At 39.5% G+C, this 24,155-nt stretch overlaps 3 protein-coding genes and 1 long non-coding RNA gene across 10 annotated transcripts in view; 2 read left to right on the forward strand and 2 right to left on the reverse strand.

Annotated features, from left to right (window-relative positions):
* Positions 1–4: 4 nt before the first annotated feature.
* On the reverse strand, positions 5–5,972 carry egr (TNF superfamily member 12 eiger). 3 transcript variants are annotated; one of them, XM_076366854.1, is made up of 5 exons: positions 5,792–5,961; positions 3,717–5,543; positions 1,552–2,141; positions 521–998; positions 5–453 (listed from the first exon to the last, which is right to left on the reverse strand). In XM_076366854.1, the coding sequence occupies exons 2-5, from the start codon at positions 4,080–4,082 to the stop codon at positions 256–258; spliced, it is 1,632 nt and encodes a 543-aa protein (XP_076222969.1). In that variant the 5' UTR covers positions 4,083–5,543; positions 5,792–5,961; the 3' UTR covers positions 5–255. The 3 variants fall into 3 exon arrangements, with proteins under 3 accessions (XP_076222969.1, XP_031835797.1, XP_031835798.1); XM_031979937.2 differs by having other exon boundaries at positions 5,694–5,958; XM_031979938.2 differs by having other exon boundaries at positions 1,576–2,141; positions 3,717–5,972.
* A 5,521-nt stretch (positions 5,973–11,493) lies between these two features.
* LOC143174452 (uncharacterized) lies at positions 11,494–12,415 on the forward strand. Its single transcript, XR_012998418.1, has 6 exons — positions 11,494–11,506; positions 11,702–11,748; positions 11,827–11,895; positions 11,968–12,036; positions 12,111–12,178; positions 12,266–12,415. It is a non-coding gene; the product is annotated as an uncharacterized LOC143174452 (long non-coding RNA).
* A 100-nt stretch (positions 12,416–12,515) lies between these two features.
* On the forward strand, positions 12,516–18,943 carry LOC116428363 (uncharacterized). 2 transcript variants are annotated; one of them, XM_031979940.2, is made up of 7 exons: positions 12,516–12,665; positions 13,966–14,267; positions 15,224–15,812; positions 16,175–16,231; positions 16,301–16,428; positions 16,525–16,721; positions 17,009–18,943. In XM_031979940.2, exons 2-7 carry the CDS (start codon positions 14,028–14,030, stop codon positions 17,088–17,090), a joined length of 1,293 nt encoding a protein of 430 aa, XP_031835800.1. In that variant the 5' UTR covers positions 12,516–12,665; positions 13,966–14,027; the 3' UTR covers positions 17,091–18,943. The 2 variants fall into 2 exon arrangements, with proteins under 2 accessions (XP_031835800.1, XP_031835802.1); XM_031979942.2 differs by having other exon boundaries at positions 15,224–15,758.
* The window catches only part of LOC116428302 (uncharacterized), a 31,755-nt gene continuing 25,136 nt past the window's right edge, over positions 17,537–24,155 (reverse strand). The window contains exons 1-9 of one of the 4 annotated variants that reach the window (XM_076366874.1): positions 23,773–23,939; positions 23,367–23,473; positions 23,145–23,288; positions 22,840–23,058; positions 22,459–22,650; positions 22,211–22,382; positions 22,021–22,135; positions 21,803–21,844; positions 17,537–17,959 (exon numbers count right to left, since the gene is read on the reverse strand). In XM_076366874.1, the coding sequence (XP_076222989.1) occupies positions 17,955–17,959; positions 21,803–21,844; positions 22,021–22,135; positions 22,211–22,382; positions 22,459–22,650; positions 22,840–23,058; positions 23,145–23,288; positions 23,367–23,461 (984 nt within the window). In that variant the 5' untranslated portion in view covers positions 23,462–23,473; positions 23,773–23,939 and the 3' untranslated portion in view covers positions 17,537–17,954. Of the gene's footprint in view, positions 17,960–20,218; positions 21,186–21,802; positions 21,845–22,020; positions 22,136–22,210; positions 22,383–22,458; positions 22,651–22,839; positions 23,059–23,144; positions 23,289–23,366; positions 23,474–23,772; positions 23,940–24,155 lie in introns of those variants that run through there. The other 3 variants (XM_076366875.1, XM_076366872.1, XM_076366873.1) reach the window with 3 other exon arrangements.

The raw sequence follows: 24,155 nt of genomic DNA on the forward strand, positions 1-24,155 counted from the left end.
CATCTGGTTCCTGCGACGCAACGTTTATTTCTGGTTCCGGCCACTACAAAATCGTTTACCAAAACTCTCACTCCCGCGAGCTCTCATCGCGGAGGACCAAGCGCGTTGTAAAATTACCCGGCGTGGGAATACAAAAGAATTATTTACACTGATGGCACTGTCTGGGAACTCTGATTCGCAGACGTCGCAATAAATTACACTCGAGCCACTCGGCGGCTGATTCGACAAAAACGGTCCAGCTGGATCGGCGGCGCGTTACTGGGACGAGTAGCGTTTCGACAGGGTTTTTATATCCCCGAGCCTGACCACTCCAAAGAAGCTGTCGATGGCCTCGAGCACGGCGCCGCGCGGCGACTCGCCGGTCTCCTTCAGGGCTAAGGAGTCGTTCTGCTTGAGAGGCGTCACTTGAGCGGAGAAGCAGGTCTGGTCGATCTTCTGGCCCGACTTCGACACCTAAAAACCATCATATGCGTCATTCCCATGAAGAATGACTCTGTTGCTGAAGAACAGATTCACCCACCGTGCACTTCAAGATGATGCGGTCGTTGACTTCTAGATTGAAGCCTGCCTCGTGAACCGTGTCCACGTAGTGGATCTGCGCGTAGACCAGGTACAGTCCGTCGTGGTTGATTATCAGGCTGCCGTCGTTCTGCATGGTGAAGTGCTGCCCCATGAGCTCGTCCACCCACTCGGTGGCTCGCCACGCGGTGAATATCCTGTCCCTGTGACAGTGGCCAGTGTCAGAGGTGTTGCAGTGCCTCCCGCACCTGTGGTTGCACTCGCTGACGCCCGGCAGCTCCCTGTCGGCGCTATAATGCGCGGCGTAGATCCGCTTGGACACCGGTAGGTTCTTCTTCAGCCGGCGAGCGGACTTCTTCGGCTGACGATGCTCCCCGTGGACGTTCGGCTCGCTTACTTCAAGCGATGGGACGCTACCGGTGTCCAGGGTGTGGTGAGTGTACTTTTTAGGTGGGTGTCTGCCTCTGACTTCGACGGATCTGGAAGAGGACAGAAGTTAGTTGCTTGTTTGTAGGACATTGGTATGCGAAGGCTTAGTGTACTGGTATGCCTTGGTATACTAAGGCTTAGTATACTAGTGTACATTAGTATACCTTAGTACACTAAGGCTTAGTACACTGAGGCTTAGTATACTAGTATACATTAGTATACCTTAGTACACTAAGGCTTAGTATAGTGAGGCTTGGTATACTATTATACATTAGTATACCTTAGTACACTAAAGCTTAGTATACTGGGGCTTAGCATACTAGTATACCTTAGTACACTGAGGCTTAGCATACTGGGCCTTAGCATACTAGTATACCTTAGTACACTGAGGCTTAGCATCTAGTGTGTCTTAGTACACTGAGGCTTAGCATCTAGTGTGTCTTAGTACACTGAAGCTTAGCATACTAGTATGCCTTAGTACACTGAGGCTTAGCATACCAAGGCTTCGCAACACATGGGAAATACAAAGTAGTTACTACGTTCACAAGACAAGGCAACAAGTACTTCATAACCTATACACAGCAACGAAGCCAGCAAACTCACGTGTCCTGTCTGTCCGCAGCTGACCTGTCTTTCAAACTGTCATCAGGGCTAGTCGGCATCGTCCTCCTGGTATGGTCTTGGTACTCGTCCTTCAGCACCAGCCTCCTAGAATGGACCTCATGGTCGCCAATGGACCGTTTCTTCAGCGAGCCTCTCCGTTCTGCTGAGTCCTCGCTTCTGCTACCTGGAGCATGCCTCTTCTGCTTGGTGGTGTTCTTCAGCTTCTCTTCAAGAGTCTTCCTCTCGTCCTCCGCGCGATGATCCTTGTCATTCTTGTGGCTACCGTCCCTGTCATTCTTCTTCGACGCTTGGCCGTGTTTGACCTCGGCCTTGCGCAGAGAGGGCGCCGATAGGAGGTCCATCATGGCTTTGTCAGCGCTTGGCGGAGACGGCGGGGATGGAACTGGCGCGATGGTCGACGAGTAGTCCGGGAAATCGGAGGGTCTGGCGCCGTAAGACGGAGCAGGGGATGCGTAGTAGTTGGAGTAGTCGTGAGAGAAGTTGTCGTCGTAGGCAGAGTCGTAGTCGGCGTTGTCGATGTCCGCCTCTCCGGCATCGTCGTCCTCGTCACGCGACCCTCCGGTGTATAGCTGCGCAATAATGGAAATAGACGTTTGAATAATATGGTTGTTTATTGTCTGATGATCTGAAATATTGAAGTAATGAACTACTTATGTTAAAGTTATGTTAAAGTTTAAAGTTTAAAGTGTTAAAGTATGAACTATATATATACATATATAGTTATATGTATAGTTATAGTTATATATAACTATATATGTATATAGGTTCAAATAATCCCATTTTAAAACAATGATCCTAAACAAACAGGGATTTGAAGAACATTTTATTACACAGAATTACTTCTGTAAATAGTCTCAAACACTTAACACTTGGGTGACCACTTAAAAAGGACAGTAACTACAACATCCTCCATTATCTTCCATTGAACCCATTCAATGAGTTTTGAAGAAGTCTATTTTGTAAACAAGAACCTTATTTGAGGAATTTCAAATAATCCCATGTTAAAACAATGATCCTAAACAAACAGGGATTTGAAGAACATTTTATTATACAGAATTACTTCTGTAAATAGTCCCCTACTTAGTCCTAAATAGTCTCAAACACTTAACTCTTAAAACTTCTGGAGTACAAAGGATGAACTTTGAGGTTCATGACACCTCTATTTATTTACTCAAGAATATTTGGCAGTCATTGAAACGTTACCTTTAAATGGTACAATTGTGATACCACAAATAAATATAGAAAAAATTCTTAAAACAAATAGAAGTTGCAATAAAATAGAATGTCGAGTCTGACTCGAAACTACTAAGGATTAAGAATCCCGGGGATTCCTGCGACTGTTTCTGTTACATTCATGAACCGACCGGGACGCGTCCCTCCAGCGACAGATCCGATTCCAAACCAGTGAATCGGTGGCGAAACACGTGCTCCCTGATCGCTTTATCTCCGACCTCTCGTCTCGCGCGCCCCACACTTGATAACCCGGTTTCCAGCGATGTTATTCGAGATGCGCGTCAACGCGTGTAATTAATATCGGTATCCGAGATCGCTTTACTTCGATCTAACGACCGCCGTCGATTCCTCGACGGTTTTCCTGGTACCCAGGCCTGAATCAATGAATAATCATCGACTTATCGGCACGAGTAAACAGGCGGACAGCGAGAACTGATCGATCAGCGCTTCATTCTAATCGGCGGAGTTACGATTTTTTTACTATAATGAAATGTCGAAACGGGGACATCGGTTCCGATTCCTGCGTTATCTCTGCAGCGTCCTTATCTGTCGGTTTTTCAGAACACAGCTGGAGGAACACCGGGATCAACATTCCTCCAGATTAATCTCTTCGATGACCTATATGTGATGATTCGAATCTCTACTTAATTATGCAATTCACTGATATATTACGTAATGATGAGCCTGTTAATACTAGAACTACCGATCACTTGGAGTATTAAGCCATTAATAATTATTTTCAATATCATTTACCTTTGTTATTAAAGAACAAGTATTACTAATCAAGTATCTATACCTTTCCAGTAATTGTAACAGAGATCAGAAATAAGTCATTTCAACTGATCCGGTAGTCCCGGTGTTAAACATTGTCCGCCGAACAATATACTCCTGTCAGTCACCATGAACCTCACCTGTCCCTCGAAAGCTTTCAGCGCGTCCCAGAGATTCTCCTCGAGGATCCGGTGCTTGAGGCTCTCCACGTCCCGCTTCAGCTCCTCGATCTCCCTCGCGTTCACCGCTGAGCACCGAAGCTTCCAGGTCTCCAGGCCGAGACAGAGGACAGCGACGACCAACGCGATCACGCTCAGCACAGTGTTCCTATGCGGCCTTGAGCATTGTTTGTTCAAGCCCTGCTCGAGCTCCGACTGCGAGATGCTCAGGTTCTCCCTGGAGAAGCTCAGGAACGAGCGGCTCTCCTCCTTACCGCGGACGTCGTTCTTCAGCTTCTGCTTCAGCTTGGCGACCTTCGTCTCCACTTCCGGTAACACGGAGGTCATCCTGCCGACAGCTAGAGGCAACCAATTCCAGACTCAACCTCCAACTACCTTCCAGTTGCCACAGGTGCTCGGGTCTGTCCTGACCCAGACTGTAGAAACCAAGCTTCCACCGGTGCCAGCTAATTCAAGCTTACAGTTATGGCCGACAGCTAGACCAATTCCAGACTCAATCTCCAACCGCCTTCCAAATCAGTGCCCGGGTCCGTCCTGACCCAGGCTGTAGAGACGCTTTCCAGCTTCCACCGGTGCGGCTAATTTAAGCTCACGGTTCACGTCACGTCCCTTGCACGCTTCTGAGAGGCCGTGGGGCGATTAAACGGACCCATGCACGAGTTTCGCGCGTGCGGCCACGGAAAGCGCGCATACAGCGTCCAAGGGCCGAGTCCCGAGCGGGCTTCTTCTTTTTCTGCGCGCGTTTCCAGCCGCGGCGGCTATTTAAAGACGCACCGGGAACTTTCCGCTGGTATGAATGGCTCGCTTGTACCGGCGGTGTCCGCGGCAGAGACGCACGGCTACCGGACTCCCGTCAACTGGCGCGTCGACGTCTCCGCGCGGAGCGGTCCGGCGATGTCATCCAACGCTCCCGCGTCTCTCTCCTCGTCGGCGGCCAGCGGCCCGCCGCGACGGCACAATCACTGAAAGCGCCGCGATAACGAGCTCGGCATGCTCGCGCTTTCTCCTCCGCCGGGTTCACTGCCATGAAACGGGCGCCGACATGGTCCAGCCCGGACGCTGAGAGTATCGACGGCTCCGCGGGAGGGTACAGGGACTAGCCGTACCGAGCGAGCGCGCGTCCGTGCGAGCTTGTAGCTTCCCGGCCGGGGAATCAAGACGTTAAACGTCCTGCGTCCTGGACGTGGCTCTCTTTAAAACCTGTCCGGTGGGTTTTCTCATCGCGGGCTACCACCGCCGGCGAGGATGTCGAAAATTCGACCCTTTCGCCCTCCGCCCCTTCGGACCCCGCGGCCTATAACCCTTCCACGCCTTTGTCTCCGGCAGTCTGCTTGCCGTGGCGCAGTTCCTTTCACCCAGTGCTTCTACCGACTTTATTATTCGGGTTTCTGCCTTGTCTCTTTTTCAGTGAAATATGAGTGGATGTTGTCGATGATAGAAATTTTTATAGGTGTCTATTTTTCTACTTTGTCTCCAGCTACAGTCCGCTTGCCATATCTCAAAGTTCCTTTCATCCAGTGTTGCTACCTCTGGACTTTCTTATTCAGTTTTCTTCTGCCTTCTCTTTTTCAGTGAACTATCACTAGATGGATGTTCCAATAGAAATTTGTATAGGTGTCTATTTTTCTACTGTCTTCAGCTGCAGTCTGCTTGCCATATCTCAAAGTTCCTTTCATCCAGTGTTGCTACCTCTTGACTTTTTTTCGGTTTTCTTCTGCCTCCTCTCTTCAGTGAACTATCACCGGATGGATGTTGCAATAGAAATGTTTATAGGTTAACCCGGCGAAGCTAGAAAGAGATAAACACGCGTTTAGCGAAACGGAAGGTGCAGATGTATAGAACGAGAAGCATGCTTTCGAGAACTTATCGGCGCAGTTAATTTTAGGAAACCGTGCGCTTCGTGCACGCGCGGCGAAGCGATTGTGCTGGTTGTATTACCACGTGGGCCGTCGCGAACCGAAGGATCCGAAATATTATCCCGACGCGCGGAGCCTGCAAGCTCGAGAGAGCGGCCAAGAAAAAAGCGACCAACTTGCCCGAAAGACTCGAGCGCACTGAGTCAGACGTATGGAACACGTTCGAGTTTATTGCTGCAGCTCCTTCGCCCGTGGGCCTGGGTGGCGTAGATCAGTGATCCATCGAGCAGCTTCCCCTCTCTCTCTCACGTTCTTCGTCTCTCGGATGCTTAACCGGTACGATATCCCACATCCATCAACGCTGCTCGCAGTTTCGATGGAATCCTTCCTACGCAACCCACATCTCAACGTCAATGCCATATCGGTACCGGTTAGTCGGATATAATAGATAATGTCAACAACCTTTTCTCCATGCTTCATTCTTGAGATCTGCGCAATTTAAATAGGGGTTAAGTTGACTCTGCACTCGGATGACTCTGTCACCATTGGACTGGACATTGGAAAAACTATAAAGTGGAATATTTAATATTTTAGATTAAATCTTGCATTGATATGTGAAATAGTTAAATAAAACACCTCTGTTGCTTAACCCTTTTAGTGCCAGAGCCGAATAAAATATACTTTTCTTTTCCAAACTGCCATTATTATTATTATTATTATTTGTTTTGTTAAGCTATGTCAAATAAATATGAATTTCTAAAACTTCTATCAGCTTTTCTCTTCAGTATTTTTTCTCTTGTACCGACAGACTCCATTTACGCGATTTTCGTTCGCGTAAAACGAACCCACGTGCAACGATTTCCCGCGTAAATCGAGGATTAGGCGTACTCGAATAAAATAGCTTTGTTTATCAACGTACTTGTGATTTCCTTCGAGTTATCTTGAACCAATATCGTCTTCGTCTCTTAAAAAAATCTGAAATATTTCCAATAGGAAACTTTCGAGTGCAAACGGTTAACACGTTGACTGCCACAGAAAACTTCAGCCTTTTATGTGTCATTTTTTCTTTTATGACGAAGATAAAAAAAATGATTATCAATTATTTGCTACTACGATTATAAAGTTACATTGTTATCAATTTATTTACGCTGTTGAACATTTTTCTTGGATGCCAGTTATCTCACGAGGTATAATTGTTTTCAAGTCATTTGGAAGCTCCGGTCATTAGTGACCACTGTGACAGTCAACGTATTAACGGATCACGTGACCTGAAATAAGGAACAATTTCTTTTCGTAAAACATTTCCAGTAAAAAACTTCCGAGTGCAAAAAAATTTAAATATTTCCAGTAAAAAATTTCCGAACGTAAAAAAGTCTGAAATATTTTCAGTAAAAAACTTCCGAGTGCAAAAAAATTTAAATATTTCCAGTAACAAACTTCCGAGTGCAAACGGTTAAAGGACCACGTGACCTGTAATAAGGAAAAATTTCTCTTCGTAAAAGTGGCTGTAATCGAATTCGATCGGCCACGCGATTTGCATTTTCCAGCAGAGTTAATTGGACACGAGCTCAATACGTACATACTTGCGAACAGAGAGTGTAATTTTTATTTCGTGCATACGTGACAAAGACGTTCGAACGCCCACTATCGGCCGTATTTGCCGCGGAGCGCACGCCTGTTCCAGGAAAGGCTGCAACGACACGGAATTCTATCATGAACGCTGCCGACGGTCCGGGAAACATCTCCGATTCCGAATTCTTTCGGGCCGCAGCGAATTTGATACACGACTCGCTCCTGGAACTGTTGCGGCCGTGAGAACGCCCCGACGGATTCCTCCGAGAAGCGTGACCGAATCTTCGCTTCCGTGAAGGTTATCTCGAGAGGAAGTTATCGATAGATCGCAGCTTCATTTTCGGGATCGCTTCGTAGTACGATTATTGCTCTGGATCAGTGTTTCCCAACGATTTTTTGTGGCATGTCGTATTTAAGTATTTTTTAAATTTTTGTGACTCCATATGTAATATGTATGTAATTTTTAATATTATATTGTAATATTTTTGCTATTTTAGGTAGAATACTGTAGATTTTCACAAAATACTGTGTAATATACGCAATGATATTTCAAATTTTAAATTGCCCCCCTTAAAACTCAAATTGCCCCCCATGGAGAGTCGACCCCACGTTGGGAAGCACTGGTCTAGATCGATAATAGAAAGAACCGGTAAAGAGTCGATTTTCTGTAATAATTAGCGCGAAGTTCATCAAATATTTTCGTACTACCGATCGTTATCTCATGATACACATATAACAAAACATGATTGGAATTCCCTTTTCCATAAGTATACATAAATTTATGTCTCCACGTTTTGTAAAATATTTATAATGCTTCTAAGTATCGGTAAGTATTTTTAGATGCGGAAACCAACTTCAGGTCGCGAACAACAGCTTCAGAAATGATAGTTTAGCATTCCTCTAGAGTCTACGCTCTGGCAACGTGTCGTCCTGATCTTTATTACGCTTTCAGGGTGCTTACAATAGCGAAACGTAACGGTTCAATCAAATTATTACGAAGTGTCGTACAACAAGCTGAAGAGGAACCGTTGCTGATAATCTAACCTTAAAATGTTATGCATCCTGGATGAATGAAATGGAAAAAAAATGGAAAAAAAAATGATTTGCGTGTTTGATATGTCTATATGCAAACAGAGGTTGTATAATTGTCGTATGTCTTTATTTATTTATATTTGAATTTATATTGTTATGTTATTCATCCTGGATGAATGAAATTGAAAAAAAAATAGGAAAAAAAAATGATTTGCATATTTGATATATGTACATGCAAACAGAGGTAGTATAATCATCGTATCTTTATTTATTTATATTTGTATTTGTATGATAATTATTATATTCTTGGTATTTTCCGTAGTTGAGATTAATCGGGATTATTAGTTCGTCGAAATAGTTTGCGAACGTTGACTGTGTAATCTTTCGCAAGACGTTATCAGGAATTCCGCAATTACAATCGTAATTAGTCACCGCACGACGATCGCGACACACGTGCTTTGAACCGTGCAATTGACACGCCTTGCGTAGGAAGACGAAAATTTCTGATCTGGATCAATTTACTGGCTCAACGAGTGGGAGCTCGCTGGCAATTACCTCGCCCGTTCTTTCTCCGTATTTCGTTCGTTCCGCCCGCTTATTCCTTCGACGGCTTTCCTGCGTTCGACGTACCAGGCGAGCAAATCTAAAGACCGCTTGTAGGTAACGATTTCCGTTGAGTTTGGGAATCCTTGGAAGAACCCTTAGATACTTATAGAATAGATTTGACCTTCTAATGATTAGTTTCTTAATTGGGATAATAAAGATAGTTTGTTGTTTATAATTCATTATAAAAGAGGACAATTGAATATTCATTCTGTGTCCATGTTTACTTGGAATTATTGCAATTAATAATAAGAGAATAACATTTAATAGAAGCTTTGACCTTCTGTCCTATGATTAATTTCTCAATTGAGTTCAATAAACATATTTTATTGTTTATGATTAACTATAAATAGAGGACAATTATAACTCATTCTATGTCCATGTTTACTCAGAATTATGGCATTTAATGATAAGAAAATACTATTTAATTGAAGATTTCACCTCTTGTTCTATTATTAGTTTCTCAATTGGTTTTGATAAAGATATTTTATTGTTTATAATTCACTATAAATAGAAGACACTTATATACTCATTCTATGTCCATGTTTATTCAGAAATTTTTAAATTAATAATAAGAAAGTAATATTTATTAAATTCTATTTAAAATCTTCACCGGCAGCCTAACACGACATTGTAGAACAAGGAGATATGTTAAAGACGATTTCTTCATTTCAGATACGAAGTTAACCGCAATACACGTAAATAGCTCTCAACGTTGAAGGATGAACGATATCCAACTTCCGGCGACGCATCGCGTTACACATACGCTAACCAGTGCAATTGTTTTCTTCCGTGTGCAAATGATTATTACAACTGGCTGTACTTTGACCTCTTGCCTTATGATTTCTTTTGCAACAATTATTTAGTTATCAATCACTCAGCAGGTATAAAAAAGAATTTCATATTATTCTACGCCCATGTTCATTTTAAAATATAATAATTGATAACAAAACAATAGTATCTCATTCCAATTTATCTTTATCAATTCCCATTTCAGATCTTTCTCACGAGTCTCGTATTGTTTAGCAAGGGTTTAAATAATTACCACCCTGCTAATGAGATAAGGAAGAAAGATTTGTAGATACGCAATACGTGGTATCACGAATTAATTATCAATCACTCATCAGTTACAGAGAAGAATTTCATGTTTATTTATCTTTGTTAATTTTCGTTTCAGATCTTTCTCACGAGTCTCGTATTGTTCAGCAAGGGGTTAAACAACCGCCACCCCAATAAGATAAGAAGGAAGAAGGATTTGTAGATGCGCGACACGTGGTACCACGAATGCAGAGACATCGAACGATGCGCCGCCGAATCGATGAGCAGTCGGAAACTTTTGCGGCTAAATATAGCGATGAAATTGACCGAAGGTTACAGAGAAGACGGCCTGCTTAGGGGACCGTTCCATGCTGCCCGTTCTCGGTTTTCATCCCGCCATTTACATTCCATTCGAGTAAATGGAATCGCAGTTATTAGCACCTGGTTCTATGGAACATGAAAATGAACGAGTTACGAATAGCGAGTCAGCGTGCCACGGCATGCGACAGGGCATTCGACAATGGCAACCCGATCCTCGGACAGAAACCATTACTGGAAAATCAAGTGTAGCGTTCTGGGAAGCAGCCGTGCGAGCAAGCCTAAAAACACGAAACTGTTAAGCGTGTAAATATGTAACCGGTCGGGCACGCTGCCGACCCGAGTCCGCTTCAAGAAGGCATTGCATTTGTCGGGACGAATTGAACGTACCGTATCGGTGGGACAATGTTCCTTTAGAAGTCTGAGGATTCGTTGTCTGGAATGTTTATTTAACTCGGTGCTTTTCATTTTTTTCTGTGGCACGCCTCAACTAAGCTTTTCTAGAATTATTATGCCCCCTGTGTAACATATATATATATATATATGTTAATAAAATACAATATAACTATATGAAATTACATATAACTACTATATATATGTACTGTAGTTATATTGCATTAATATGTATGTAAATTAGCAGAGCATTTATAATTTGATAGCATTTATAGTTATATGTATAATATATGTATATGATTACATAAATTATATAATATATATATTATAATATTATAATATTTTTCTAATATTTATTACAATATTCTTGCTATTTCGTTTACGTGCGTAAATACTGTGAAATATTCAAATTTCAAACTGCCCCTTTAAAAACATAAACAAACCCTTTGCGCTCAGTGTCTTCACAAGTTATCCACTAGAAACCTTGAACACTTCCTGTCGAGATAAAGACGATATTTTTGTGAAACTATCTCGCCAATCACACGTGCATCGAGGAACAATGTTATCTCAATATCTCTGATTGACGGATTAGTGTAAAGGGTTAATTACCAATGGCTTGCTATGAAATTTCCTGAGTTACACTATTATTTACTTACTTATTTATCGAATAATTTAATTCAACGTTAGTTTCCCTAGTGCCATTGTTTTCAAGAATTTTGGAAGCACCTGCGATCACCGTAAATTTCGACCACCGTAACGGTCAACGTGTCCCAATCCTCTAACGTACAACCGGGAGGATCCAGGTCAATTTTACGTAACGCAAGGATCAGAGACGGCTCGGGAAACGAGTTTCGAACGGGGATCCAAGGACCGAAAAGATTCCCGTTGCTCCGGGATATTCGATCTCAACGTTCCCGGTAAATCCAATGGATTCCCCGAGTAAGTAGGCACTGTTATCTTATCACCCTGGTCATCTGCTACGTCTTCCCTTGCGAATAGAAAGACTCCGTGCAGATAGACGCAGATAACTTATCGTGAAAGTTTATAAACCTTCTTTCACGACAGAAATCATCGAGTTTGCGACAGAAGCGATTCGATTTCCGGACGAGAAGCGTTAACCTGTTGAGTGGGAAGATCTTCAAATACCGATTCTTGCGAGATCATTCAACACCGGGAACAAGGTTTCATTTATTTTATTTTTATTTTTAGGCGTCGTTGAAAGATATAATCATAAATAACCAGATGACTTTTTTTTTCAGTTGAGTTCACTGGATTTTGTGAATATTCAAATACCGATCCTTGCAAGATCATTGAACACCGGCAACGAGGTATAATTAAATAAATTGGTGAGCAAACGTTAGAAGATATAAGGATAAATAACCAGATGATTTTTTTTTCAGTTGGGTTCACTGGATTTTGTGAATATTCAAGTATTGATCCCTGAAAGATCATTGAACACCGGCAACGAGGTATAATTAAATAAATTTGTGAGTAGACGTTAGGTGTCATTAGAAGATATAAATAACCAGATGACTTTTTTCAGTTGAATTCACTGGATTTTGTGAATTTTCAAATACCGATCCCTGCAAGATCATCGAACACCGCAACGAGGTTCCATTTATTTCGATATAATTAAATAAATTTCTGAGCAAACTGTCATTAGACATAAACATAAATAACCATACGACTTTTTTTCAGTTGAGTTAGTTCCCCGGATTCCCATGGAATTATCGGCAACGTTTTTCCATCCTGCGTGCGACCAGAAGAAGAACCATCGGCCAGCGCGAAGGAGCAAGAGAGGCGGCAATTATAGTTTCTTGTCAGGCGAATGTTGGCAGCGCTCGTAACGAAGAGCCGCCAAACCGGTCGAGTGGACCCGTCGCGTAGACCCGTCGCGAGGCTTCGTAACGCTTGGCCCGCGTATTGCCTTGAGTAAACAAAAGATGGTCCGGAACGGCTACATTCGGACCCGTAGAATGTGAGTCTCTACGGCGACGCTGCGAACAGCCGAGAAGACAATCGACCCGTACGTCGGTTCTCCCTTACCTGTTGCTTCACAGCAAGTACTTCCGGTGGAGAACCAAGATATGTCACTCAGGTAAGCAAGATGTTTCACAATTCACAAACACTCTAACTCGTTCGCGAATTTGGGAGATTCCTTTGAGCTGAACACTGAAAAGACTGAAAAACAGAAGGGACTCTGGGTACACTTAGAAACGTGGTTGATGAATCTTTAGAGAATATTGAACAGGTTAAATTCCATGTAAGGCTGAATGGTGTCATTGTCTAAAATTCTTTGCATTCTGTGCACTTTGTCTGAATTTAGAAATATTTAGAAATGTTTAAGTAGAATGTTATTGCGACGATTGGAAAGATTATAATATTGGACACTGTTGTAGGAAATGTTAGGTTTACGAATTCTGTGTATAACCTGCTTGAGTTACTGAACAACGGGACTTTTCATTCATAAATCTTTCAAAACAACTCATTGTTTCTTCTATTTAGTAGTTTATCAATGTTCTCGTATCTCAATGAGTATACTAATCTAAAGACTTCCTCTGTTTAACAATAGAAAGTAGAAATTACTTATTCTTTTTCATAAGTTAGAAATTTCGTTCGATTGATAATTGATATTTTTAATTATGTTTTAGTTATAGTATTATATTTAATTATATTCTAGCTATACTATTGCATTTAATTATATTTCATAATTATATTTTTAACACTAGAACTACCGAGGATTTAACACGATTAATATGCAATTCCTCTAAAAATTGTAACAATAGATTATTTCCAATGTTGTTATTTTTTTATATTTCTTTGTAATAACACAATATTTGTGATCTCATTAGATGCTCTTATTAATTCTTTTTGCATACTCATCACTTCCTCATTTTTGGTAAATATCCACAAAAGTTGTTTAGCATCAAAACGGTTAAGATATCAATAATAGAAACAAAAAAATCGAAACCAGTCATTTCGACTGGTTCTGTTAAATCACAAGCACAGCAACGTTACACTTTATTCAAGATAAGGTGTTACAGTTTTTTGTTTATTACAATGATGCATGTATGCGTGCATTCGCAAACCAGTCAGCGAATTCAAGGGTCATGACGAATCGAGTCTTTATACGCATTTCCCGTTCTCAGCCCGCCTCAGTAAGCCTTCGAGTCTCTCAGGTGTACAACAAATCTTGTTCTTTTATTTTTTACCCAATCTCTGACGCACGTACACGTCAAACGGGACCGTTAGAAAAATCAGTTATCGACTGGTTTATCAACGATCGATAACGTTCTCGTCGATCGTTGATTATATTTATTTACCGATGGAAATTGACTATGACGAAGGATAACAAAGGAGGACGAATAAAATGGTGAAAGAAATACTGTGTGTTCCAGGGTGTTCGTCGATGTGATATAATTGTTGAAACTGGTCCGGGCAGTTGACCAAGCGGTTTCGGATGGACACGAAAATTAAAATGGAACGAGGCCGAGGCGATACCGATCCCCGGACGGGTCAGCTCGAGAAAAGCTCGACGAACTTCATCGAGCTGAACGTCGACATGAACGTGACCGTGTCGAACGTGACGAAATCAAAGATGTTCCAAAGATCGCGCACCGTCGTTCTTTTCTTGCTGGTAATCGCGTTCGCTGTCGTGCTGTCCCACCTGAGGAAAGAAGTGCGCGCCTTGCAAGTGCAGGTAACGTACAGCACACAAAGAAAGTGAATGGGATGAGATTAACTGTTGAATGGAATTAGTATAATTCAATGAATGAAACGATGATTATTTGGAAATATTTTTATATTATAAATAATGCTGCCTGATGTGGTGATAGTCAACTAGATGGACGTGCAATAATAATAATGGTATTCAATCGAATGTCTCAATATTCCATTCTTATTCATTTTTTCCATTTTTTCCGTTTAATGTATTTTGTTGTGAAATAGCGCGGCATTCAACGTGTTTACCTCTTGGCCTATGATTTCTTTCTCAGCTTTGATACTCTTTTTACGCGGTAAATTGGAACCCTATCTAGTTTTTACGCGATCTGAATTTAGTAGCAGTGAATAAAATATACTTTTGTTTTCTACCATGTCATTATTATTATTTCTTTCGTTAGTCTATATAAAATAAATATGAATTTCTAAAATTTATACCAGCTTTTCTCTTGGATACTTCGTTTTCTCTTATACCGACGGGCTCCATTTACACGATTCTCGTTCGCGTAAAACGAACCCACGTGGAACGGATTCCCGCGTGAATTGAGGGTCACTTCCGTTACAACTGAACAGCGAATTCCCAATCACTTATTGTTTTTAATCTATTAAGGCTCCAATATTACACCAATTATAATATTAAATATTTCAATAAGTCTTAAAGAAACCACCCTAAAATTATTCGATTTTTCACACATTCAAATTTTGCACTAAGAAAGACAATAAAAGATCTAAGACATGTTATAGCATTTCTCATTTTCGCTAGGAACGCTATAAAAATTAGTTGCAGTTGCTGATAGATTACAAAACAATCTGGGGAGCTAAGGGTTAAAACGATTGAAACAGTAAATAAAATTCCATTTCCCAGCTCGTGAAATGTTCATCAAAATCCACCTCGCGTGACAAGTTACCATTTATTGTAAATAAATATTTTTTCAGATGCAGTCCATGAACGTGAACCTGCTGGTACTGATGTCCAAGTACGACAGATTGAACAGAAGTTTGAACCGAGCGTGGACCCACCGGTCCGACAGATTCCTCGAGTATGGAAGCATACACGACGTTAAACGGCTCCTCGACAGCGCCTCGACGATCTCCAGAGCCATCGAAATATTCGATGGTATCCATAACGGAGCCAACAGTACCTCTTACGGTTACGACGGGCTAATCCGATACTCGAATTTCGCGAAAAGCTCGGAGAACGAACACCCGTTACACGAGAATGGTACGAGCAACGAGAGTGAAACAATGAATCGAAATTCGTTAATGAACCTGGAGAATGACGAGATAAATTCACGCATTGAAAGAGCGGCGCTAACGGTAAACAAAGGGAACTTGTCGAAAAGGCAAATAGATTTGAGTGGCGTCGCCACGACCGGTTGCAACAACAGTACTGACGATGACTATGACAATGACGATTTCGTTGTAAGGAGAGAGCCTCGTTCCGGAAGGTCTCGGCGAGACGAGGGAAGAGGTAAAAAACGGGGAAAGAACAAAAGGCGGCCCAAGCGCAGTCGCAGGCGATTGGGTATCTAGTATTATTTAGTTAGCATGTATTCCCTCCGTTACACGTTTTCCATTTTTGGCAATCCATCTTTCATGTCGCTTTTCCAATTGTTCTCTAGAACCTAAATTATTGTTGGCTAAGCATTGTAGGCATGTGTCTAAACCAGTAGGAATGTCTGTACATGTTTCTGGACAGTATCAGATTTCATGTAATTGCGTTTGATTATCTTAATTTTTAAGAGTAAGCTTAATAACAAGAAATAACGGCACAGTGCAGAGAATTGTCCATTATAGAATTGCCTCTTTCATTGTTCTTTAGTATTACTACATTATGACACAATCGATAGGTTAAGTTTCAAATACTATTTCTTTTTTGTTATTCAGGACCATTGGTGGCAACATTTGTTGGTGCAATCCCTGAGCAGCACGTTACGGATACAGGTATATACATGCAGAATATACTGTTTAAGTTAGTAATGTATGTTTCACTGGTGTAATTGCTTTCTTTAGTTTATATCGGTCCCTGGGTGAAAAGTAGCAAGAACAATACTTTGTATAGTTTGAACAAATTCCATTTAGTTGAGGACAAGAAGTCTATAGAAGTTACTGCCACTGGTCTGTACATGATCTCTGCTCAGGTATGTAAACATATTTGTTTATACTTTTATCTAAATTGAATTACGTAATGTATATGAATCACACTTGTATATTTGCGAATCTTCACTTTTTTATAGATATTTTATTTCGGTGAACCAACAAATTATTCGTATTGGATACTACTGAGTTCAGAGGGTGAATCCACAACGAAGAAGCTGGTAAAGTGTTCTACAGCATCTTCCACGTCAGCCACAGAAGTTTCGTGTTATACAAGTGTCATTACACCCTTACAGAGGGGTGATAGGGTTCACATACAACAACAAGAGAAAAACAGGTAAGAGGTGAACATTGTTTCTCTTAACCCTCTGTAGGCTCACGTAACTTTGAAGTCACGTATCAGTATATTAGCATCTTGTTGGTTTACTTTATTTTGCACTGAAAGTGGTGAATAAAATTAAGTAATCAGTTAACTTCAACTTTTATATGCTCATGCATGAAACTTGAAAGTTACAAAATATATTCGTTTGATGAAATTATTGAAACTATTTAATTCATTCTTAATTCGTACTCATATGTGGATATTTATGAATTTTCTACTGCACAGATTTTTATATTTTTCAGATTAATAAATATGCGAGAGGGACACAGTTATATACAACTTGTACTTTTGTCCGATAACATTCGCAGACAACGTCTGCGGTAGAGCGACACATAGTACAAATTTATGAAAGACATTGTGCCATGAACAATCGCAGAGGGATGGTTCCTAATTGCGATCCCGTACCCCACTTGGAAATGTTAGATGCATTTATTTTTAGTTATAAGCTTAACGATAAAGTGATTCAAAGAACCATCATTCGCATGTAGGCGTACAATTATTTTTTTCAACTTTTTTTTTAGACTAAGTATACATTCTATGTACAGTTTCGTTGAGATTGCATAACAGATGAGGAGTGTACAAAGGAACAATGTTGGATTGTAAATAATTTAGACGGGTATTTAGCATTGTATCAATGAAACCACGATTCCGCGAGGAACCAATGGAATTTGCAATAACATTAGACCTTTGTACGTTTAGTATTTTAATTTTAAACTAAACTTGAATATGTGATGTTTAGTTTTAAGGAGAGTCAGTAAGATTAATGCAAGTTATTGCGTTTTTATACCTTTTACTTTGTACATTGTTTGCATTGTTTACAACATTTATTACGTCTAGTGTTAAAACGAAGATAAAATATAAATAAGAAAAAAAAACAAAGAAACTTCACGGACTTTATGAATTCGAACGTCTGAAAACCTGTACGCTTATCTGTATAAGTTCTACTATTCGTTTTAAAAGAAAAGTACGTTCTCTTATAGATTGTACCGCGGTCGATACTGAACTGGTTTTCTAAAATTAGTCTTTTTAAATACGAAGTACAACTAGAGTACCTTTTGACAACATTTTCCTTGGAAATGCAAAGGACACTTGACTCCTCTTGAAAAGCAACGTCGATGCCAGTCATGTGGCAGATGCTGCTCAGCTCAAACTTAGGTAGTGCCACCGTGCATGACAGTACAGATGTTATCAACCTAGAGAAATGAATAACAGAGAGTTAGAGAAAAAAAAAGAGTAACAAATAACAGGAGCAACAAGATCTTACGGATACTTTATACCTATTGTCTAATATGTTCGCTTATAAACAATACTTGAATCACACGTTATATACTTTTGTTCGTTATTTCTTAAATTTCTTTTCGTAGATGTTCAGTATATATTTCCTTCCCTATTTTTCTTATTGTCCTGGCAACAAGTTCACGATTGCTTTTGCGAAACAACGTTTTCTTAAGAAAATTCCAAATGGTATCTCTTTCAATGATTTCTTCATTGTTACCGTTGCGGTATACAATACTGCAGGTATCGCGCGTATAAAGCGGTTCAGTTTCAACGAAGGGATGCTCTCTCGTTCATTGCATTCGTTAATGAAAAATATCACGAAAATTCGACTAAGTCCCTACTAGAGTAATATCGCATCACAATCCCTGTCTACGCATGTATATATATATATAAATGACTCCACTTTACACTCGATAGATGCAGATTTATGTAGCACTTATCTTTGCTAACATTTGCTTTGCTATAAGTTGATAGGTTGTTGTTTTATTAAGAAACGGATAGATTTATATTTACTCACCTGAGCTTGGGTTGAGGTTTACACGGGCATTTGTTTTTTTTTTATATTTTTGTTTTTTGTTTAAATATATTGTGAGCATAATACATGTTAGCATAGATTTTTAGTTCGTTAACTTTCTTGCATGCTTTTCCATGTTTATTAAAAACTGATCGCTTTTCTGTCTTTTAAACGTGTGTTTTTCAGCTCAATATATATATATAATTTTTATATATATATGTATATATGTATATATACGTATATGTATGTATATATAAGGAAACTTGACTGAATTTTTTGTACACAATAACTTGGTAAGAGAATTAGATTTCACTGATAAGCATTATTTACACAGAAAAGAATCGTGACAATGTTTTCAATTAAAAAAATTGGGTGCATCATAAAAAAGATCAAATACTATTCAGTACTGGTCAGTTCTTTAGGAAATTAAATAAAGATACATATTCTAATTAATGAAAGTACTATGATACTCTAAAAGAAGAAATAACATTTTCTAGATTTCATTTAAATTTGTGCGGTACCTGTGCCATTGGTCAATAATAACTTTATCATATCAGTCGTCATTTATTCATATATTATTGTATGATTATCAGATTCGGTATCTCCTTGCTGGTAACGGAGGGAAGGTATTCACTCTCTTTCTTTCATTGTGTTCCCTAAGTATCTCAGGTTGTTGCTACGCCTGTGAAATAAACTTAGTTTTCGTCAAATTTTTCATATACCTAAAATTCTTCACCAATGGATATGGTTATGGTCGACAAACAATTGCACTCTGATTAAAAAATTATGCTTCAAACAAACTATATATATATGTACAACAAATAAAAAATGAACAGATCCTGTTTATGGCTTTGTTTGTTTTTTTTTTTTTTCATTTAAGAGTATACAAAAAACGATTCATTCTGAGAAAGATCAAGTATTGCGTCTTAATAAAAGCTCATACCTACATTTTCGCTTATATAAATGTTATGTTCTTGTAAAGTTGGGATCATTCTGGTTTCCCATGGCAGTTGCTGGTTTAATCAATATCTCTTTGCCTAGTGATCATAAGTTTGTGATCTTTCATGTTGAAGGTGAGGAGAAATAAGAATATGAAAAAGTAATGAGTTTTGTTTTTTTATGGTTCTTTGTTTCAATGTTCGTTTTCATTTCAATTTGTTAGACTATCACTTACAATACTAAGTCAATTTACTATTACTATGTTGATGACATCATGCGACAATGAGACTTTCAAGTACAGTTCGATTGATTTCATAGTTACTGATATAATTAATGGAAATAGAAGATTTCATTGCTTGTCCTACACAGAAGTGGTACCTGTACTTTCAATGTACACAATTGGCTGGGACAAATTTAATTTAACTAGTCATGCAGCACATTCTTTGGACAATTGTTCTATACGATGCTTTTCTCAATTATAATACGAGTATCTACTGCTGATAAATTTCTAAAGAATTTATCTTACGATTGTCTCTGCCAGTGTGACATTTCTACCAATACGTATCAGCATATTGAAATACTCTTCGAACATCCTAAAACATTTAATTCAATGCTCATGATTCCAACAAACACATTTACCACTTGTCACTTCTAAGCAGAGCGTTACACACAATTCCACGCCAAAATTGTTCCTCCATAATTGAAAGACACGAAATGAAAATAATCGCAACAATAAGACTGATTTATTGTATCGTTATATTGTTAATTTGCAGAGAAAATGTAGTCAATGTAATAATCGCACTAATGAACGCACAAATATGAACAGTGTTATGATTTGATACATGTTAGATTCTCTTGATTCGTATATGTTAATACGTAAACGAAATACACCACGAAATACAATTACTTTCTCTTCTTCTTCTTTCTTTTTTTTATACAGAACATATGACATTATTTGTTTTCGTTTTTACTCTATATACCTAGAATCCGTATTTAGCGGTAATTGAGCTGTGTTCACAATGATTGACTGTTTAACGACTTTACAAATAGTGTAAATATCATTGTCCTTACTGTTACAATGCAGACAATTATATACGTGTACGTGGTGTGTATATATATATATATTTATATTTATGTGTTTACGATTTAATATTAATTATTTCACAATCGCAAATTAGCTCGACTGTACACCAACTAAACTTAATCCTAAACGAAGTTATTTAGCCGAACATGACAAAGTAGAGATGCTATGTTGCTAGTCAAGTATAAAACGCTCTTGTCATTTATACTTTTTAATCATAATCATAAATGATCATTTTACGCTCTTACGCGCAATATTAAATTAAATCTTTTTTCCATGCGCGTGACAAAGATAGAAAACATAAAAGACCTCATCATAATGGATCATGCTCTCTCTTCCTTCTCTCTTCTCCTCTATAGTAAAAACCATTCTACGTTTAATTATTATTATATATATATAAAATACTTGTACACATACTTAATGACAAATGACATTTGTCCAACTTTTCACGCGCCAGGAATGATATATAATATATATATATGTATATATTTTTTGTTTCTTTAAATTTGGAAAAAAGTCTGGATATCTAATGTATAAAATTAAATAGTTGAATGTGTAATTTAATAACGTCGCTGAGACTGGGCGTTTTGGTAACCAGCACTGCCACCTGTGAACAACCATAGAGCTCCTCCGTTCAATCATTTTCTAGGCATAACTTTGTTATTTGATTCTGTATTAAACTCTATTACTTATATACACACATTAATTGTCACAGAAAATTGAATTAGCTACGTATATGTCACTTCCCTCTGTTTTGGGACGTATCATTAAGTTTACTTTTTTTTTTTTCGTGAATATGATTATATTGTCATGCAATTCAAACACTGTGTTCCGTTTATAAGCTTCTTTAGATTCAATACAAGTATGTCTTCAAATCAATTAAATCTGCTTTTAACGAGAATATCTGTATCCTTTTATTATAGGGACACTCTTTTTCTACATACATGTATTCTTGCAGTATCGAAAAATATATTAAAAATAAACCTGCGCTAATACTGTAACTTCTGCATTCAACATTAAAACTTCTGTCTTTTGCATCTGTTTCGTGAGAACGAGAAATTCTCGACCAAACTGTGTTCTTGGTTTTCCAAGTATTTTTCTCTCGTTATACTACGAACCGTTTCCCTGACACGTATCATTAATATCGATCCTAACATCTTACATGTAAGAAGAAATAGCCTCTCAACATTTAATAATGCCTGTTGGATTGTGAACTGTACTTACCGTAATCCTGTTTGCCGTATACACCATCCTGATTCGAGTAATCTGGAAACATAACGAATGACTTTTACTGATCTTTTAATGGAAGGTAATTCAAACAAACAAAGTATATAACGTAGACCAGAAAAATCTATGAACTGAAAAATTTCTAGTTATATGTATGGTTATTTCATTCGACTCTAATGCTTTCCAAAAATTTTCTACTTCTTCTCTATACCAACCTGATGGTGGTGCTTTGCCATAACTATAAGGATCGCCAGTACTGAAAGCTCCTGTAGCTGGAACGGTAGGAGCTCCGCCATACCTATTATCAGCTGCTGCCGATGGTGCATAGCCCTGGACAAAGACAACATCTTTTGTTAGTACCAAATAATTCATCACATTACACATAGCTCGTGCAAATCAACTAACCGCTGTTTGGCCATAATCTGGAGGCTGTTGGTAACTTTCATAACCTTGATACGATGACTGAGTGTAATTTTGTGAACCATAGCCTCCACCATATCCCACTGCTTGCTGTTGCTGCGGCTGTTGTTGACTTCCACCGTACGCGTTACTGGTACCTCCTCCGTAGCCACCTTGACTGTAACATTCGACGAGTAAAATTTTAATTTCAAATCACACGTGAATGAATTCTGATTCAAAACGAAGGAGTGTACCTAGGTGGTTGAGTTGCATAACCATTCGCAGGCTGAGAAGATGGCTGATCGAACCTTGGTCTCTTAGAAGGTCCACTAGAACCTGGTGGACCTCCTCCTCGTTTCGATGGACCACCGCGTCCACTGCCACCCCTGCTTCCACGATCTCCGAATCCTCCTCTACCTCCTAGACCACCTCTTCCCGATCCACCCCTAAAATTTACAATGCGATTTAAGAAACAATTATGTTTGTTTCATCGAGGAAGAGATTAATTTACTTTTAAATAATTTCACGATACTTTATGACTAATGTATAACAAAACTGTGTTTCTCTATGCTTTGGATATTCACATAAGAGCGTAGAAAGTGAAGTTCTACCGTACTGGAAATTACAAATCATACCTAGATCCCCCTCGACTGCCTCTGTCCATTCCTCCTCGCCCTCGGAAATTACTACTACCTCTACGACTATCTCCTCTTGAGAAATCACCCCTTCCTCTGCCACGGAAACCGCTGCTTCCACCGCCTCTGCTGCCACCGCGTGGAGGTCCTCCCATTCCTGGTGGGCCCGGAGGCCCGCTGCCACCTGGACCACCAGACATTCCTGGTTCTGGGGGACCTCTGTAATTCCAAGATGAATTGCATAATTTGTCACCAAGAATTCAATAAAATAATACACCTAAGCGACGTTCGTATGTATAACCTACCCTGGAGGGAAATGTCCGCCGTGTCCTCCTCTGCCAGGAGGACCTCCTCTGCCTCTCATTCCAGGCGGTCCACCTCTCATACCACCACCGGGACCACTGCCACGACCACCACGCATCATACCTCCACCTCTTGGAGGTCCACCCCTTGAACATCACCGAATATATAATTAAAGTTTACAAACCGCGTATTTTTTAAAATTATTCTAATAAAGATCTCTGTACCTTCCTCTATCTCCAAAACCACCGCGTCCTCTCATAGGTCCTCCTGGGCCACCACGGCCACGAAAACCACCTCTACCAGCTGAAGCACCTTCCATTTATTTGTCTGTCTGAAATTTTAAACAAATTAACTAAAAAGTTAAAAGGCAAGGAAAATTAAAAAACATTATTAATACATGCACAGTACACACGTAGAAATCCTAAACAAAGAACGATACTTCGTCGTTAGAATTAGCTATCACCCGTTTTATTTCTAAAATCAGCCTATTGACGCTATCTAGTATGATCAGTAAAACTCAAGTGTTTTTTCTCTTCTTTCTTGTTTTTCTTAATAAATCGAGAATTTCAACCACAACACAGAAGAAACCCGTGCACCACGTACGATTCGCTCCAATAAAAAAATACTTACAATTCACTGGTCGACAGATAATCCGTTCATAAGTAAGAAACGCGCCAACCTTAGACAAGCTAACAAGGAAAATGGACGCCGGTTCCCGGAAAAAGAAGCATCGACCATTGCCACTCGAATTACTATACCGACATTACCGGATATCCTTCCCTTAAGGCACATTTTCATGAGAGCATTTCAATCACAACGTTCGGCACCACGGGTGATGGATAATTTACGAGAAATGATAAATATTTATTTTCTGTTTACTTATCAGCCTGTATGTGTTAAGCTAAATTAAAAAATATATTAATAAATTTCGTTTGTGATTAATATATCACTCTATTGCTTCCAGAAATTAGCATTACGCATCGAAGGTTTTATGCAAATTATTTATTTAATCA

Source organism: Nomia melanderi, chromosome 4 (assembly GCF_051020985.1).
Source record: "Nomia melanderi isolate GNS246 chromosome 4, iyNomMela1, whole genome shotgun sequence".
In the NCBI taxonomy this organism is placed as follows: Eukaryota; Metazoa; Arthropoda; class Insecta; order Hymenoptera; family Halictidae; genus Nomia; species Nomia melanderi.